We start from the raw sequence: 17,598 nt of genomic DNA, 5'->3' as shown, positions 1-17,598 counted from the left end.
GGGGGCTGGAGGGAGGGGAAGTTGCAGAATCTTCAGCTGCAAACCGGCCCCCTCCCTGCCCTCCCCAACCAGTCTGGGATTGGAGCTGGACTCTGCCACCTGCTGGCAACAACTGGAATGGCAGGCAGGATGTGGTGGTGGAGAAAGGCGCCTCCTAGGTTCGCTTAAGCTTTTCTGAAGGGGAATCACACAAGGTCCAGCTAGATGGAGGGCCTGTTTCAGGGAACACGAAGATTTGGGGTGGCAGAGCTGGGCTGTAAACAGGAAGGAGGAACTGAGCACTGATGGAATAGAGGCTCAGAGATGAGGACACAGGGTCCAGCCCCGTGGGGCTGCTGAGGCCTGAGTCCAGATCTTGGGTCCAAGCCAGACCAGCAAGGTGGCCCAGCTTGTTGCCATGGGGACGCAGGGCTGTGTCCATACAGTGAGGAGATGACCCCCCTCAGCGGATGAGGACACCCATGGAGCAGGGACCAGCCTCAAAGCCAAGCATCCATCCACCCACGCTCCCCTTTTCCGGAACAACTTGTTTTGCTCCAAAGCTGGGGACTTTGACCTGAGAGGTGTGTTTTCCTCCTGTTGGTCACCTGATGTCCTTCCTGCTCATTCCCCTCCCCCACCGCCCCCAAAGCATGGCCCAGGGAGTCCTTGTCCTTCCCCTGGTTCTTTAGGGAAGGGGGGACGCTTGGGCGAGGGAGGCAGGACCTGCGACTCAGGGACCCATGGGAGAGGCTGGGCTGCTCTCGGGGGCCACCAGCTGGAGGGGGTCACGGCAGGGACGTCCTGCCCATGTCTTCCTGGCCCTCTCCTTCCTGGGTTTCTGGGACACCCCACTCTTCTGGGGTTTCTTCCTCCTGCTCCATCCTGACTCCTCTTCCTTTGAAAGACTCTTATGTGTTGGGGCTGTGTCCTGGTCCCTCACTGCCTCCTTCTTTTCCCTGTTCTTGTTACACCCCCACCCCCCACACCACACACATACACACATGTGCACTGCACTCACACGCACACCCTGGGGAGACCATGCGCTCCCTCCACTCAGTTACCAACGCTGTGCCACAGATGGCTCCCAGATCCAGCTCTCTACTCCGGACCCAGGGATCCCAACGCCTCTGGAGGATCCACAGGCACCGCAAGCACAATACATCTGAGCCTGTAGCTCATCCTTCCTCCCCACCTCCCCAGACTTGCTCCGGCCCCTTCCGAGGAGCCGCCATGCACCCGCCGCCCAAGCCAGAAAGCTGGGACTTAGCTCCTCCCTCTCCCTCACCGCCCACTCCCTGCTAGTCACTGTGCTCTAGCAACCACGTCCTGTCTAGTTAGCCTCCTACACAGGGCTCACATCCCTTCCCACTGCCACTCCCCTGGAGCAGGCCGTGTCCCTGGTTGTGTGGCTGCTGCAGCCGCCTCCCTCCAGCCTCGCACTCGGCTTTCCTTCTCCACTCTGTGTCCAGAGGAGTCTTCTCAAACACACGTCTCACCATGCGACTCCCCTGCTTCCAACTCTCCAAGAAGGCCCCAGCAGATGTTTGTTAAACTCAACCCTGTTCCTTGCATTCCGGTCAGTGACTCCCTGGCTGTTCATTAACATCCACAGTGCCTACTCTTGTCAAACTTTGTGCCAGAAGATTCTGAGGACACCCAGTTGGGATAAGGAGGGAGAACAGGACATACACGTATGGGAGGCTTCACTCAACTCGAAGCAAAGTTCCCCCAGGTCACTGGAGAACCCCATCTTTGGATGGCAATGGGGCCCACTGCACACACATGTGCACACACACACCCGCACACACACAGGAGCAGGGACGAGGCGTGACGTCTGAGTGCTGCCACTGCAGACCCTCCACAGAAAAAGGGCTGCCCAAGAGGTCCCCTGGGCAGTAGTTTGGTGGCTTCTGAGCAGGGAGGCTGTGGAGGGGCTTCCAGTTCATGCTCTGGCTTCTGGGGACCCTCCATCTCTGAGACTTGGCCCCAGTCTGCTGGCTCCTTCTTTCTTGGGGTGTGTGGAGCCTGACTCTCACCTTCTCCGTCTTCCTGTACTCCTCAGGTGGCTGGGGCATGGGGGACCAGCGTGACCCTTGGCCCCAGGCCTCGCTGGAGGGCCAGATCCTGGGGGTTCAGCACCCCAGACTGGACCTTGACACCTGGGGGTGTTCTTCCTTTGTCCCCCCTAGCGGCTGTGTTCACCCGCTTCTCTCCCTGTGATGGGTAGAGATGGATCAGAAGGTGTGTGTAGATGCCTCTGACCAGCCCAGATCTTGTCCTAGAGAGGCTCCGCCCAGCTTCCAGGGACCACATCTGGGGCCAGGAGGAACAGCTAAACAGGGCCAGGTCAGATGGGCTGGGTCGGGAAGGTCAGCCACTGGGACCTTCAGGCCCTCTGTCGTGGCGCCCATGGGAGAAGGTGCATTTAGAGAGCTACTGAGCTGGGCTGGGGGTAGAGGGATAGAAGCCAGGGCTGTGTCCCAGGACTGGGGCCCCAGGGTGTGGCTTGGCCAAGTAGGGACAGGTGAGGGGAGAACAGGACATAGGCCAGGCTCAAGGAGAGGGGCAGCTTTGAACTTTCCCAGCTCTTGGGTTTTCCCCACACTCTCCAGCCAGCAAATTTCTTAATCCCACTGTCAGCCTTCCATGAGGCCCCGCCCTCTGGGCTGATTCACAGCAGGAGCAATAACGTGTCACTCCTTTCCCAGGCCAGCCCCACTGCCGGGAAGGGGGAGCTGATGCAAAAACTCTGGGGAGGCCTGGGGCATGGAGGTGAGGCCCCGACACTCTCTACATCTCTCTGGTCCTCAGACCCATTTCCTTAGCCGGCCTCAGAAAGATGACCTCGAATGCCGGCTTGAGTGGGCTGGGCACCGGCCAGAGGAGGCCAGGCCAGCAGCTCATTAGCATGGGAGGGAGGGCAGTTTCCCTCCACCTCCCTTCTCCCTCCTCCCTCACCTTCTTCCTTACGAGCTCCTCTCCTCCAGGCTCAGCCTAGGCTGATCTCAGCAGACACGACAGACCCGCCGCAGCTCCAGGAGCCCAGATACCAGCGGCAGGAGGGAAAGCCCGGGGGCTGCCTGCAGCCATGTCAGCCCTCGGCCTGGTCACTCTGGGCCTGCTCACAGCAGTGCCCCCGGCCAGCTGTCAACAAGGTAGCACAGGACCGGGCCAGCCCTGGTGGCTGTGCTGAGGAGCGGGCTGGGCTGGATGCTGGTAACCCAGGGGTGGACGGGTGGTCTTCTGGCCCTCATCACCCTTGCCACCTGTAGTTTGGAGGGGAAAGCAGGGCCTCGGCTACCAGAGGAACCTCCAAAGGCAGAGACTGCCGAGCCGAGCTTCTGTCTGTGACTCGTTTTCCACAAATGAGAAATGGGGGCAGCAGGGTCTTGGATGGGGGACAGGAGTTGAGACCCAGGCTCTAAGAGCCAGAATTGCCTTAAAGAAGGCTGGGTCCTGAGGACAGGGGGTCGGGGCTACAAGGAGGATGGCAGTGGGGCCGAGCCACCCCTCGATGGCAGGCTTGTCCCAGAGGAGGGGTGGTGATGCCAGGGGTTTGCCGTGGCTTTGGCCTGAGTCCTGGTTGCTTCAGTTTCTTCGGGTTGGGTAGGGGACAGTCCCCAGTGTGGCCCTCACCACATACCTGAGCTCTTTGTCCAGCTCTGCCTCTGTCTTGCTGTGTGGCCTAGAGCAAATCACTGACCCTCTCTGAGACTTGGTTTTCCCATCCATAAAATGAGGCTAATAAACCAGCCATGCCCACCTCCCAGGGCTGCTGCAAGGTCAGGGGTGTGGAAAGGCTTGGTATCGGTGAAGCACTGCGCCCCGAGATCTGCATGTGCATCTGGGGGCTCTGTGGGTGGGACTTGGGTCCCCAGGGGGCTGGCAAAGATGCTTCCAGAGCACCCCCTCCTTGCAGGTGCCCTGAGCTCTCATGCACGTCTGCCTCAACTCTATCTCCCAGGTCTTGGAAGCCCTCTTGGGAACTGAAGATCAGAGAGGTTGAGTAACTTGTGTGGGTCACAGAGCAGAGCAAGAAAGGTCAGGGCTCAGATCACCTCTCTCCTGCCCCAGGCTCTGCCCATTGTGCCATATGCTCACCCTTGGGCCACATGGAAAGAGGAGCAGGGGACTGTGGTCCCTGGTGTGTCTGGAGGGAGTTGGCTGCAGAGACTGGAGGAAGCAGGAAGAGGCCTCCCAAGGCTTGAGCCCTAACTCTCAATCCTTGAGCAATCACTGACCTAGGGAAGAAACAGGTGTGAGCTATTGTTCTTGGGGAGACAATGAGTCTCAGGGTAACCACTGTAAACAGTGGAACTCGGGGTAACCACATTGTATATCTTCTGTTACTTAAGGAGATGAGCAAGGTCTGACCTGGCCACAGGCCAGAGAGTTCCCAGACCCCGTCGTCCTTCCTGATACCTGCCAGGCTCATAGAGAGCTCAGAGAAGAGGTAGAGCCTTCACTCAGCAGGAGAGCTTTAAGGTAGACTTAAGGAAAGACTTCTGAGTGGGAGTGAGGCAAAAGGAGGTTTTTGATGCCCAGCCTGGGTCCCTCAAAGTACAAGATGGCACTGGATGCTGGTGTTTTGGCCTGGAGGCAGGACCCCTCAGAAGCCTCCTGTTGGCCTCTGTCCCCTCCTGGGACCTCTACCTGCTGTGTGTCTGTCCTCTGCAGGGTGGAGCTCCCTCGGGCTCATGGAGCACAGTGATGTCTGGGGAAAGTAGGGCCTTTGGGGCTGCCAGTGGACTGATGGCAGAGACTTCTGGGAAAACTTGAGGGTCAGAGGTGATATCAAGGGTCAAGGTGCATGGATGGGCCTCGACCTAGGCTCTGGCCTAGTCCCCTGGGCACCCAGCCAGAAGAGCCAAAAGGGGGTGAGGTTTTGAAGTTTCCTTCTGGCCCCTGAGACCCAGAGGAGAGCTCGCCCCTCTGTCTTACCCTCCCAAAGACGTTCTGTCACCTCTCTCTCTCTGGGCACCCCTGACTGAGCAGCCCCGCCTGCCCTGCACTCCTATGCCCCACCCAGAACCAGAGAAACCTCTGGTTACAGAACAGGATCTTCCAGATGCCAGCCCAGTCCTATTAGCTCTGGGCTGTGCCAGCCGCTGGGAGCCAGGGAGGAGGGGACCCATCTCCAATGGACAGGGCCTAGGCTGGCTGTCCAGGGGGCTGCCCTTTGGTCCCTAGGGCCCAGGAACTCCCTGGGGTGCCCTGCATGTGACCCCCGGTGGGGGTGCGGAGACTCTGGGCTGCCTGGATCTCAGACACAGCACTCTGAGGCCTGTTCCCTCCTTGGCTCCTCATTCCTTCTTCAAAGTCCTGTTTTCCTTCCTCCAAACCGCCATCTGTTTCTTAAGCTCAGTAGGGGGGTCAGATGGGTCCTTGTTCCCACCCCTGCCACCCCAGAATGTCTCCCCTGGTCCTGGCAGCTGGCTGGTGGCCTCTAACACAGGCCCCAGCCCTTGGGGTGTGGGCTCCTCCCTCGCCTGTTCTGCACTTGCTGCCCCCACTGTGGCCTCACCTGCTGTAGCAGCCCCACCCCCTCTTTCCAGGCCTGGGGAACCTGCAGCCCTGGATGCAGGGCCTGATCGCCGTGGCCGTGTTCCTGGTCCTTGTTGCAATCGCCTTTGCTGTCAACCACTTCTGGTGCCAGGAAGAGCCGTGAGTGCTGTCCAGGGGCCCTGGGGGCTGGGCCGGTGCAGGTGGGGTGTGCCCCAGGACCATGCTGCTGCTCTGGCAGCGGGAGAAGGGCCTCCGAAACCCTGAGTCCAGTCCTCTCACTGAGTGGAAGGGATGCTGAGGTCTGGGGTCTCGGGGACGAGGGCTCAGGCTCGTGGGATTTGGGGAAATGTCTTCTCTTCTTGGAATCTCAATATTTCCATCTGTATGGTCGGGGTGGCCCGGCCTGTGATGATGTCTGTGAAAACCTCTGGAAAGGAAGGTTCCGTCCTTCTTCAGGGTCCACTGCTGTGCCCATGCGGGGGTACAGAGGAGCAATGGGACAGACAACTCCTGCGCTCACAGGCTCCCAGACCGGAAGGGAAGGCAGGCACGGAAGGAGCAATGAGAGGTGCAAGCCCTGACGCTGACAGATTGCAGAGCGCAGGGCAGGCCTGACCTGGCCGGCAGGGGCGTCAGAGACGGCCTCTGGTTGACTGCACGTTTATCCTGATGCCTGGAGAGTGAGGAGGAGCCAGTCTCAGGATAGAGTGCGGTGGGAAGAGCATGGCAATCTTGCAATCCAGGGAAGAGTGCACCTGCGGTCCTGAGTTAGGGGCAGGGCAGCGGGTACAGAGGGGGATGGGCTGAAATCCTGGCCACTGGGCACTTGCTGTCGCTGGGGCAAGGCTGTGTCTGCCCCCAGCTCTCACACAGGTGGCCTGGTGCCTGTGTAGCAGGAGCCCTGCACAGCCCACTGAGGGAACACAAGCAGCTCACGGGTGGAGAGAGTGATGGAGAGGCTGGAGAGGTAGGCAGGGCCCGGGTCAAGCAGACCCTTGTATACCCATGCCCCAAACTTTGGGCTTTATCCTTAGTGCAGCAGGAGTCCGGTGAAAGTCTGTGAGCCAGGCTCCAGAGGAGATGCAGCCCGAGTAGCGTCACTCCGGCTGCCCGCTGGCGGAGGGGTGGGGAGGGGCCGGCCTAGGTGAGGAGAGCAACAGGGGGCTGAGCACGAGGTCAGGAGAGTCTGGACTGTGGAGGCAGCAGAGGGGATGGAGAGAGGGGACAGTCTAAGAGCTGTCTTGGAGGTGGACCCCCAGGAGTTGGTGACAGGGACAGAGCAAGCAGGAGGGAGGAAGGACAGGGATAACGTCCAGGCTCTGACGGGACCACTCACTGGGACATAGAACACAAGAGGCAGATGGCGTGACTGCTGAGTTTAACTTGGGACATATTAAGTCTGAGGCGCCTGTGGGAGGTCCGAGGAAAGACGGGCAGCGGTAAGGGTCCCTGTGACCCTTGTGAGAGCAGTTGCAGGGGAGATGGGGGCAGAGGCGACCCTGCAGTGGGTTTAAACTTGAGTCAGAGGCAAGGAGCCTTTTGTTGGAAATGGTTCCTTCCTCCACTGGCCTGGCTCTGCCTTCAATGGCCGCTGATCACGTGCGCTCCTCCTGCCCGAGGGAAGCCCTGTGGAAATCTGGGGCAGACACTGATTCCTGCTGGGTCTGCTCTGGGGGCTGAGCCGAGGCCAGAGGAAACAGCAGAGGGAGGCTGCGAGGCGGCTGCTGCGAGGCCTCGGATAAATCTTTTGCAAATCTCAGGCTGGGACCTGAGGCCCCCCCATGGAGCAGGGACAAGGGTGTGAGGCCGCTGACAGGGGCCCTGCAGGAGAGAGGGGGCTTCTGTGAAGGGACAGCCCTTGCCCTTGGACTTGTGAGAACCAGAGCCCAGAACAGGGCCTGACTGGACCAGGGGGAGGTGGGGGAACAAAGGGGTGGGGGCCCAGGGAGCCCTACTGATGATCCCTGTCCCCAGGGAGCCCATGAACATGGTCATGACCACTGGAAACAAGGCAGAGGGGATCATGGTAGGAACGGACGGAAGGTACTCCTCGATGGTGGCCAGCTTCAGGTGAGGTGCCAGTACAGGGCTGACTGCCCTGTGCTCCAGGGGCCCCCGGGGACCTCAGGACCCGGTGCTTTTTCTGAGCAGGGAGAGGGCCAGGAAGGAGGAGGACTCACGTGGGACAGGGCGCAGTGAGGAGAGGGGTTCAGGGATGGAGGGCTGGTGAGTGATGGGGCTTTGTGAGGACTGCAGGGACACATGGGGAAATGAAGCCTCAGTCTGGGAAGAGTAAAGGATGGGGACTTGGGTGGGGGGGGCTCACTGGGTGGACTCGGACTCACAGGGAGGGATGCAGTGGGGAGAAGGGGCTCAATGGGGGAAGGGGACTCTAAAGGGAGGAGTGGGGGCCTCAATGTGGGGAGAAGGATCTGTGGGGAGGCAGCTCAGTGGGGAGATGGGCTCAATGTGGGGGTTGCTCAGTGGGGCCCAGTGGGGGAGGGGCTCAGGGAGGAGGGAGATAGGGTTCATGGAGGTGGTGCTGAGAGGCCCCCAGTCTCAGAAGCGCAAGACCAGATATGGTCATGGAACCCCCTTCTGGGGCTCAAACATTTACTCTGGAAGATGCTGCCCTCAGAAGCACAGGCTAGGACAGGGAGAAGGCGGTGGGATGGAAGGTGCAATGACCCCTGTCATCCTCTTTCAGGTCCAGTGAGCACGAGAATGCCTACGAGAACATTCCTGAGGAAGAGGGCAGGGTCCGGAGCACCCCCATGTGACCTCTGCTGGCCTGAGGCCCCAGCCCTGATCCCAGGGGCCTGTGATGGATGCTCAGCTCACCCCCTGGACCCTTTCCTTCTCTGTGCGGGAATCTACACTGAGGGGCTGACTCCCCACCTCACCCTGCCCCACCTCACTTGAATTGCTGCCAGCCAAGGTTGGAGCTCAGACTGTGTCCAGGTTGGGACTGACTGTGACCTGGGGGTCTCCTGGGCGTCCACCACCCAATTCAATTCAGAAGACCCTTCTGAAGAAGACAGTCAGCTCAGCACCTCCCATCCTGCCTCATGTCTCCTCCCCTCCTCCGTGGAAATGGCCCTCAGTTCTGAGAAATAAAGATGTTTTGTACTTCTGAGGCTCAGGCTCCCAGGCTCAGAAACAGCCCCTCAGGCTTCCAGCCAGGTCCCATCTTGCTTCCGAATCATGACAATCACCTGCCAAAGACACCGTCATGGTGGCTCTGGAGGATTACCCAGAAAGCCCTGGGGAGGCCCCCTGGGCCCAGGGAGCTCACCAGCTCTACCCTTGTTCCAGGCAGAGACCCTCCTGCACGCCCCCCTCTGCTGACCTGCCCGTCACAGCTGCGATTCTGGGCAATTCCAGGCTCTTCTTTGTGTAGTGCCAACACCCCCTCCCCCAGCCCCACCCTCAGCCCCCTGGCTCCACGCTGCCTGGCATTGCGGTGTGTTCACTCATCCTCATCCACCCAGCCCTATCCCCTCCTCATAGCCTCTCTGGGCTGGGCTTTGGGTCTAGGAAGCCCGGGAAAGAGTCTTGGGCCAGGACTCAGGATGCCTGGATTTGAGTCCGGGGCTCCCCACTGACTTGCTGTGTGACTTTGGGAGAGCCACTGTCCTCTCTGAGCTCAGCTCCCCCTCTGTGGAGGATCTGGCCAGTCTCACCACAGAGCTGGAGTAGACATGTCCTCACAATGCCACCACCTCCCCAAGCCTGGGTGGGGTTGGGGACAGGGAACCGGGTCCTAGTGGGAGAGAAGTGGAAGGAGAGGAGACAGGAGGCATGACTCTGTTGGGCTAGTTGACCCTGGAGGCCCTCACCTCTGTGACTGTAGCTTTTACGGGAACAGCCTCTGTATGTCTGGGGTGACAACCTGAGACAGACTCACGCAGGAGCACCCCCAGATCCAGAGGAGTGGGGCTAGAGGGCAGGGCAGTCCACCTTGTCCCAGAGATCTCCCTCTGCCTCCTGTCCTGCCTGTCACAGCCCCCTCACTTAGCCATTCCATCCATTCCTTTGCTGTTCCAAGGCTTCACCCAAATACCCCTGGGGGAGACCCATCTGAAATCTGCATTATCCCTTCTCACCTCCCTGGGGTCTAGTTTGCAGTCTGCCCCCAAGGGAGGATCCGTGAGCAGAGGGATGACAGCATTTTTGCCCCAGGCCTACCCCTGCCCTGCTATATGACTTGGGGCAAGTCTCCTCCCCTCTCTGGGCTTCAGCGCAGTGAATTGTGGTTGTAGCTTTTGTGATTCCCAGCCTAGGCTGGCTGGATGCCTTCTCACCTGTCTCTGCCAGTTTAAACTCTGCATATTCCTTTTTCTTGGCCTTGCCAAGGTTTCTCTTCCTCTAGGAAGTCTTCCTGATTAGACAGATGGCAGAGCCAGGGGACCAGCCAGCCCAGCCTCTCACTTACTGAAGGAGAGATGGAGGTTCCTAGAAGGTCTTTGCTAAGGTACAAACACCCCCTTCTTTGTTTCCAGCCTCCTGGTCTGGACCTTTTGGCTGCCTGGATATGATTCTCCCCTGCATGAAGCCATATTCCGTTCCACTGCTGCTCCCAGTTATCCCAGAGGAGTGGGGGTGGGTTCAAGTCTGATCCCCCAACCGGCCAGCCAGGGCCTGAAGGCAGAGCCACATCCCTCTGTCTCCTGGTAGCAAGCGAAGCCCAGCCCCTCACACCTGTGAGGTTTTCCCAGCAGGGTCCTGTGGCAGCTGCTGTCCTGCCCCGGTCCCTGGGGCAGGACCCCCAGCACCCTGCCTGGGCCTCTCCGGGACCCTCTTCAGCCACCTCCTCATGGTGGCAGGACCAGGACGGTGGGAACTCTGGGGGTCCTTGCAGGTGCCGGGCTGGCACTGACCTTCCCCCCATCCAATGTTCCTGCCCTGACAGGGGGTAGGGGGCACGGAGCTGCCGGCCCCAGAACCGCCCGAGCCCCGAGTCCTTATCGTTCCTTCCCACCTGCCAGCCGAGCCAGATGAGGGAGGGAGAGGAGGCTGGGCCCGGGCCAGGGCGGCGCTGAATGACCCTCCTGAGGCCTAATCTCAGACTGGCAGCCGCTGAGTGGCTCAGGCTCGCTCCTGGAGGAGGCTGATAACGCACCAGCTGAGCCCCCCACCGTCTATCGGGGCTGCACAGCCCGTCCCGAGGGGGCGGCGCCCGGGGGCCTGGGGAGGGGCAGCCGCTGGGCTGGGGCGGGCCGGGGGGAGGGGATTCTGAGCTCCTGGAAAGACAGACAAGGGGGAGAGACCCGGCCGGCGGGGGCGGGGAGCTGTGCCCGCAGGAACCCCCAGTGGCCGGCGCGCCTTCACGCCTTCCTGCTCCTCCCCACCCGCTCCTCCCCTGCAGGGCAGCCCCACCCAGTCCCGGTCTGCTCCTCGGCTCTCTCAGTCTTGATGATCTCGTTTCTGTTTCTGTCTCTTCCGAGCGCGTCTCTCGGCCTTCGTCTTTATCTCCATCTCCTTGTCTCTTCCGGTCTCCGCCTTCTCCCTCCACCTGAGCCCAGGGCTCCCCGTCCCCTCTCCCCACCAGCATCCTTTCTCTATTTCCAGCCGGTTCTCCCTGCTGTACCTTCCCCTCCGCCCCCACCCGCCCAAGCTGCCCTGAGGCCGCCCCTCGGCCGGGAGAGTCCGGTGCCGTCGTTGGAGCCTCACTTCCCGGTGCGGCATCGCCTCCCCTGATCCCTCCACCTGCTCTCCGGGCGGAAGGCTCGGGTTGCCAGGCCCTGGCTGTGGGGCCGGAGTTTGTCCGACTGCTGCAGGACATTCTTGCTCCTCCTGCTTCCCGGAACAGCGCCCTTTCCTCCCCTACCTACAACGTGTGAATTTCACAGGGTTCCACGTAGGTCACGTCCAAACTCAGGCGCTAAAGGCTCCGCTCAGGAACTGCAGAGTTGAAGGCAGATTGCAGCACTACTTACTTCAGTTAGACTTGAAGAGGCACTTCCAACCTGGAGTTGGTTTCGAAAAAACGCTATGGAGTTCTGTCTCGAGTGTCAACTGATACAGCACAGAGTGCCAGGTGGTCGGGTTGATTTTCAGGATCACTTCCCTCGTTCTCAGAGTACCATGAGCAGATATACTGCTTGCTTATTGTGCTTCAGGGAGCCATCAGATCAGCACTCCTGCTGGGCAGAGTCTCCTCTCCTAGCTCAGGGTAGAGGTGGGTGTGGGGGGTGTAGGGTGTCACTCGGGGGGGGGGGGTGATTCAAGTCACACACACTCTGCCCTGTCCCCTTGGACCAACCTCACAGGTAAGTCAGAGGCTGGAGCCCTCAGAACTTGCTCTGGGACCAGGGTGGGAGGCACCTGCCTCCCCTCCAGATCTGGCCCCAGGCCTGGACCCCTAGCTCAGCTCTCCTCCAAGTTTTCAGTCCCTGGACGTACACAGTAGCCAAGAGTTTGAGCGTGAGAGTTGTGCAGACTCTGCTTCACATGCCAGCTCTGTTCTCCCTGCTCATGGCACCATTCAGATGCTCCACTCACATGGCAGTACAGCTGGTTCTGTCACGCCTTCCTGCAGGGCTGCTGGAGGAAAGAGATAGAGTAGGTGTTGTTATTGCACCTGAGGCGTGCCAGAAGGCCCTCTAAGCGCAGCTTAGATGTCACTTCTTCTGGGAAGCTCCTCCACCTCCCCTGGGTTAGGGGCTTCCTCCGGGCTACTCCCGCTGTCTCTGCACCCACCCCACCGTGTGGTCTGTTTACTTGTCTGTGTCCAGCTCCACCGCAGGCCTGAGAGCTCCTCAAGGCCGGGAACAGGGTCGCTTCCCTTTCTGCATCACCAGCACCCAGGACAGGGCTGGACTTAGAGGCAGGGAAGCCCTAGGGGTGGTGAAGAGACTCAAAGGAAGGGACTAAACCCCAGTCTTCTGTCCAGCTGTATGTCAGTCCACGCCTCACAGCCCCTCACAGGTGCAGACAGCCTCCTGGGCTCACGCACACATGCACTCACTCACTCTCTCTCTGGTCGAAGGTTCCCGGGTCAGTGACAAGCCCTTCAGAGCAAGCTGCTCCATCTGGCCTTCAGTGTCGGGGGAGGACTGCTCTCCCTCTGTCTGCCTGTGGCCTGGCTGCCATCTGGTGGCTGTACTCTGTGGGAAGGGCGGATTCAGCAGAGCCTTTGAACCTGAGCTGCAGGCGGGGATCTTCTCCCTAAAGCGCTGGGACCAGAGGCCGCCCCATGGCACATCCCTAGGGACTCCTGCAGATTGTGCCAGCACCTTTCTCGATCTCCTTGTGGGCTTCAAGGGCAGCCAGGCCTCCAGTGCTCCCTCCTGTAGCCCCAAAGGCCAAGTCTGTGAAGACCTCAGGTTCCATGCACTATTGGTGGGGGCCGGGCTCTTGGGGGCTTAGTCATCCTGGTCCTGATGACACACCTCTTTTTCTCTCAGATATGGTCTGGGAGTCCAGTGGCTTCTGCCCTGGGGCATTATTCCAGAGGATAAGGGATGACAATGTTTTGGGGACCATGTTCCCTGGAGACCCTGGCCTCCTGGAGAAGCAGCATAGACAACTTGATGAGAAAAAGAGAGAGAGAGAGGTCAAGGATGAGTCCCAGTATCGTCCTGAGCAAGGTGGAAGATGGTAGAGCAAGGCACCCTGCACTGGGTGGTGCAGCCTGTGCCTCCACTAACCAGGCCCTGCAACCTGGTTTGGGCCTGTGTCCACCTGCAGGGAGGGGCGTCTTTTTTTGATTCTCACAAAGGCACCATACGCTGGCACTGAGGATGGCAGGTGCCAGGGGACAAGCAGGAGCAAGTGTGGGGCGAGGCTGCATTTATGCACACATGGAGTTTGGGAGCCTGTGGGACATCTACAGGGGATGGCCTGGAGGGCAGCTGGGTGCATGGTCTGGTCTGAAGCTCCGTGGAGTGGTTAGGCGTTGAGCCAGAGATTTGCCTTAGAGCTGGATGCCCACTGGGAAGTGAAGAGCTTGGGTCTGGGTCAGGCAGCTTGGGTAAAACACTACCCTGACATTTAATACTATGTGACCTTGGATACACCAACTCAACTTGCCGAGCTCAAGTTTACTTATCTGTAAATTGGGGGCAGTAAACGGCATCTATCTAATACAAGATGTTGTGACGATTAAAAGTAACAATGCACACAGCACATAGAATAGTGCCTGGCACACTGTTAGTGCACAATAAATGTTAGCTACTGTTTTTGATTTCTATTATTATTACAGGATGAACTGAATTGGATGCAAGACCACAGTGTGTCAGAGCTAGCAAAATCCTTAGAATCATTTAGCTCAATTTATTAACATTGCACTGTGCAATCTGCAGCCCAAGGAAGGGATGGCACCTGCCCAAGGGCATGTACCAAGTTGGACTGAGTGAGAGGCCAGTGGCTCTGCATGGCTGGTGGTTATAGAACAGGCTGGGCCCAGCTGCTCTCCTGGACCTCTGGAGGCACCAACATAATGGGGCTGGTTACATGGGTTTGTTCTGCATTGCTGAGGCCAGTACGGTTCTGCATGTGGACTTTGCAAATGAATAACCGGGCTCTGGACTGGTTCCAGCTGTGAGCTTGGGGGTGTGGGAAGGGGGTGGTAGGGACAGGTGCTGGCAAAGTGGGGGAAAGGGTCAGGGAGGAGAGGGAGCTCCAGTGAGCAGAGAGGAAAGGGAGAGAGAGGGATGGGGAGAAGCTGATGGAAGAATCTTCTGGGCCCTAAGAGCTAACGAGCTGGAACAAGAGACAGGGAAGGACCTTCCCGCAAGCCAAGCACAGTAACGCTGGTGGGAGTGGAGTTGACTTGAGGCTGAGGGTCACCATATGGTGTGTAGGATGCTTTCTGACTGGAGCCTCGTTCTGATCTTATCAGGTTGGTATAACCGGGCCCATTTTCTTGAGGAGAATATTCAGACTCAGGGAGGGAGGTGACTTGCTCAAGGTCACACAGCCGGTCAGTGGCATCGGACCCTGGTCTTTTGACTTTAAATCCATTGCGAATTCTACCCCAGCACAGGGCTCTCTGCGGGGCGTGTGTGAAAGGGGTTGCTGAGGAGAAGACGGAATGCCTGCCAGTGCAGCTTCCAGTCCACGTGGAAAGATGCGTCTGGGAAAGTGGAGAGAGGTCCCTTCAAGCATCTGAGAGGAGCGGTCGACATTCGCTGTGTCTGCCTCCATCCTTGGCCCTCGCTCCTCCGTGACTTTCACCGCCAGCGCTCGCTGAGACTGCTCTCACCAACGGCGGTCTGCTCGTCGCAAGGCGCGACCGCCTACCCGACCCTCCCGCTCTGCGCCGCGTAATGGGCAGCAGCCCTCCAGGCTCCTTGTTTCCCCCCGCTGCACGCTCAAACCGTCCTCCACACCGCCACGAGAGAGAGCTTTCCCAAACACAGCGCCAGCCGGGCTCCAGCTTCACCTGCGAGACGCACCTGTCTCCTCAGGGAGGGGCCGTGGGCGTGGGGGTGAAGCCAGACTTCCCGGTGGAAATCCCCCCTGCCAATCTTACATTAGTGTGATGTCGGACAAGTTAGTATCAAAGGTATCTCAGCACCTGGGTCTTCAAATCAGGGCTAAAATGGTGCCCGTCTGACAGGGTTGCGGTGAAGAGCGATGAGTTAATATACGTACAGGAGGCGTGTGGCAAATGCTCGGTGAACGTTGGCAACAGCCGCCGTCATTATCTTGAGCAGCCACTAGATGGCCACACTGCGCCACGACCTCCTCCCCAAGCCTCTATTCTCCCTGCTCTTTGCCGCCCACTTTACACGCCTTGAAGTTCTCCAGGCTCCCCTCCCCTCCCCTCCTCGCTGTGTCACATCTGAGTGTGTATGTTCTTCACGTTCAGGGCCCATGATTTTCCTCTGGCAGCCTCACCTCCTTCAGGACGGCTCTCTGACACCTCGTTCCCTCCCCACGCTCGCCAGGTGGGCTATGTCCTATGTCTGCGAGCTCCTGGAGGGCAGGACATCCCCAGGACATCCCTGCATAGAGCAAGTGCTTAGTGTTTGTTGAATGAAGATGTGTCAGCCAGTCCCAGTTCAGTCAGTTAAATCAGTTGTGTGACCTTGGGCAAATCACTTATCCTCTTTGGGTCTCAGTTTTCGTTTCCTTAAACGGACATTAAAAAGAAGATCTGCTTCATATTTGTGGTAAGCATCTGGTGTAAAGCCCTAGCATAAGACCTGGCGTGCTGTAGACCCAGGGCCTCTATGCACAGCCACCCGCCTACCAACCACTGCCCATTCCCATCACTCACCAGCTATTGCCCACCCTATGCTCACTCCTGTCACCTGGCCCAGTTAAGGTTATTAAAAATGGTTTTACCTTTTCCCAAAGTCCTTCTTTACCAAGTAGGGTCTGGAATTAGTCTGCAAGCTGGCTAGGCTGGGCGAACCTAGGCTTGGTCGACGGATCGGCTGAGTCCAGTGGGCTCCCACTGCCTGGAAAGCATAGCTTCAGCCTCCCTGTCCCAGAAGCCCCGCCGTGCCTCCTGGATGACCCTAGTTCTTCTGCCTCTTCCATCAAAGCCCTGAAGCAATGACCCTTCCTTAGAACAAAATCCCAGGAGTGGAATGACTCCAGCAAAGAATATGAGCATTTCTGAGGCTCTTGTAAGGTACATGCTTTCTGTTGGTTTACCTAAGGGTTGAATCCATTTACACTTAATCAGTTACACCACAGTGTAACCCATAAGGGAGGAGGGAAGCATTCCAGTTTGCTTTGAGGACAAACGCTTTCTAAAAGCTCATTCACAAAGTATAGTGCTTTTTCTTGCAAATGTCTGTTCCTGTTCTCTATCCTTTTTCCCTGTGCTTGTAATATCTTGAACAGCCACCAGATGGCAGAGCTTACATAGTCCCTGAGAAGATCAATGCAGGACCAGCAACCCCATCTTTTCCTGCGCAGGACAGAGTGTGCCCAAGCTGGGGGTCTGAGTGGAGTGGCCATTGATGGGATCCCTGGGGAGACGTGGGGGTGGCCCTAAAGGATAGAGCTCTAGCTGGAAGTCAGGAGTTTGAGATTGTAGAACTGGCTCCGCCCTGCCTCAAGTTTACCTACTATTTATTTCTTGAGGACCACCTGTATGCTACAATTTGTTCAACCAGCACAGCGGAAGCATCCATCACCAGGGTTTGTGTCTGAGGCAGCTGGTTGTTTTATGGAGGTCTCAGGCAATACAAAGCCCAAGACAAACTTGTGCGCTCGTGGGCCACTAGGCAATATTTATTAAAATGGAAGTTCTGATGGCTGAATTTGTAAACCAGGTCACTGTGATGCAGGAAAGTGTGCTGGCCAAGATGAGTGAATTTCGTCTTGTCAAACACTGCTTCTAGGTAGGATGTGGAGATATTGGAAGAGAAGAGGTGGAGCAGCATGCTAACGGATGAAATAGCTGATGGCGAATGAGTTTACTTCCTGTCCTTCAGTCACTGAGCTGTTTGCCTGGGCACTGACTGGTGACTGAAGGCACACTTGTAATGTTGTCCAGGTCATTAGGAAACGTGTTCAAAGAACGTAAGATATGAGCTCTGGCTAATGAGCCTTTCCCATTTGTCCTGAAAGAGAGATGAAGATCGCATTACACAAAATGCTTGTCTATGTCTATCGGTCCCTTTCTCCACATATCCCTAACCCTCAAACTTTTATAGGTGTCTTTTAGAGCTTTTCTGGGCTCTGAAGTGGAGAGAGATGGTACAAAATAAGTGTACAGTATAATTACAAGTATTATAACCAAAAGGAAATGCCACGTCCCAATTGCCCCCTTCCCGTCAACGGCACCACGAGGCTCTGCCGGTGTTCCCCGTGACTGCCAGAAGATAACCTAACCCTCGTAAGCTGAAGATAACACCAAGCAGAGACTCTACAATTCATTATACACAATGTTCAGCAGTTCATACAAACTCAGCAGGCATGCCAAGAAACGGTCCAATTGACCAAAAGAGTGAAAGGAAACGTCCGGGCGGTGAATAGTGCCATTGGTGATCCAGATAGGGAGGAGCCAGATAGAGACATTAAAGTAACGATGACTAATGTGTTTTAGAACAGAAAGGGAAAAATGGAGTTTCATCAAATCACTTATTCTATAAAAAAGAGTGAAATGCAAATTCTGGAATTATTTAGCAAACATTTTGTAGTTTG

General features: G+C 57.7%; 1 protein-coding gene across 1 annotated transcript; it reads left to right on the top strand.

The window, feature by feature from the left end:
* Window positions 1-3,029: 3,029 nt before the first annotated feature.
* Window positions 3,030-8,611, top strand: PDZK1IP1 (PDZK1 interacting protein 1). Its single transcript, XM_058551976.1, has 4 exons — window positions 3,030-3,137; window positions 5,538-5,646; window positions 7,462-7,557; window positions 8,195-8,611. The coding sequence occupies exons 1-4, from the start codon at window positions 3,071-3,073 to the stop codon at window positions 8,265-8,267; spliced, it is 345 nt and encodes a 114-aa protein (XP_058407959.1). The 5' UTR covers window positions 3,030-3,070; the 3' UTR covers window positions 8,268-8,611.
* The last annotated feature ends 8,987 nt before the right edge of the window (window positions 8,612-17,598 follow it).

Source organism: Diceros bicornis, chromosome 13 (assembly GCF_020826845.1).
Source record: "Diceros bicornis minor isolate mBicDic1 chromosome 13, mDicBic1.mat.cur, whole genome shotgun sequence".
NCBI lineage: Eukaryota > Metazoa > Chordata > Mammalia > Perissodactyla > Rhinocerotidae > Diceros > Diceros bicornis.
This window is presented reverse-complemented; position numbering and strand designations above follow the sequence as displayed.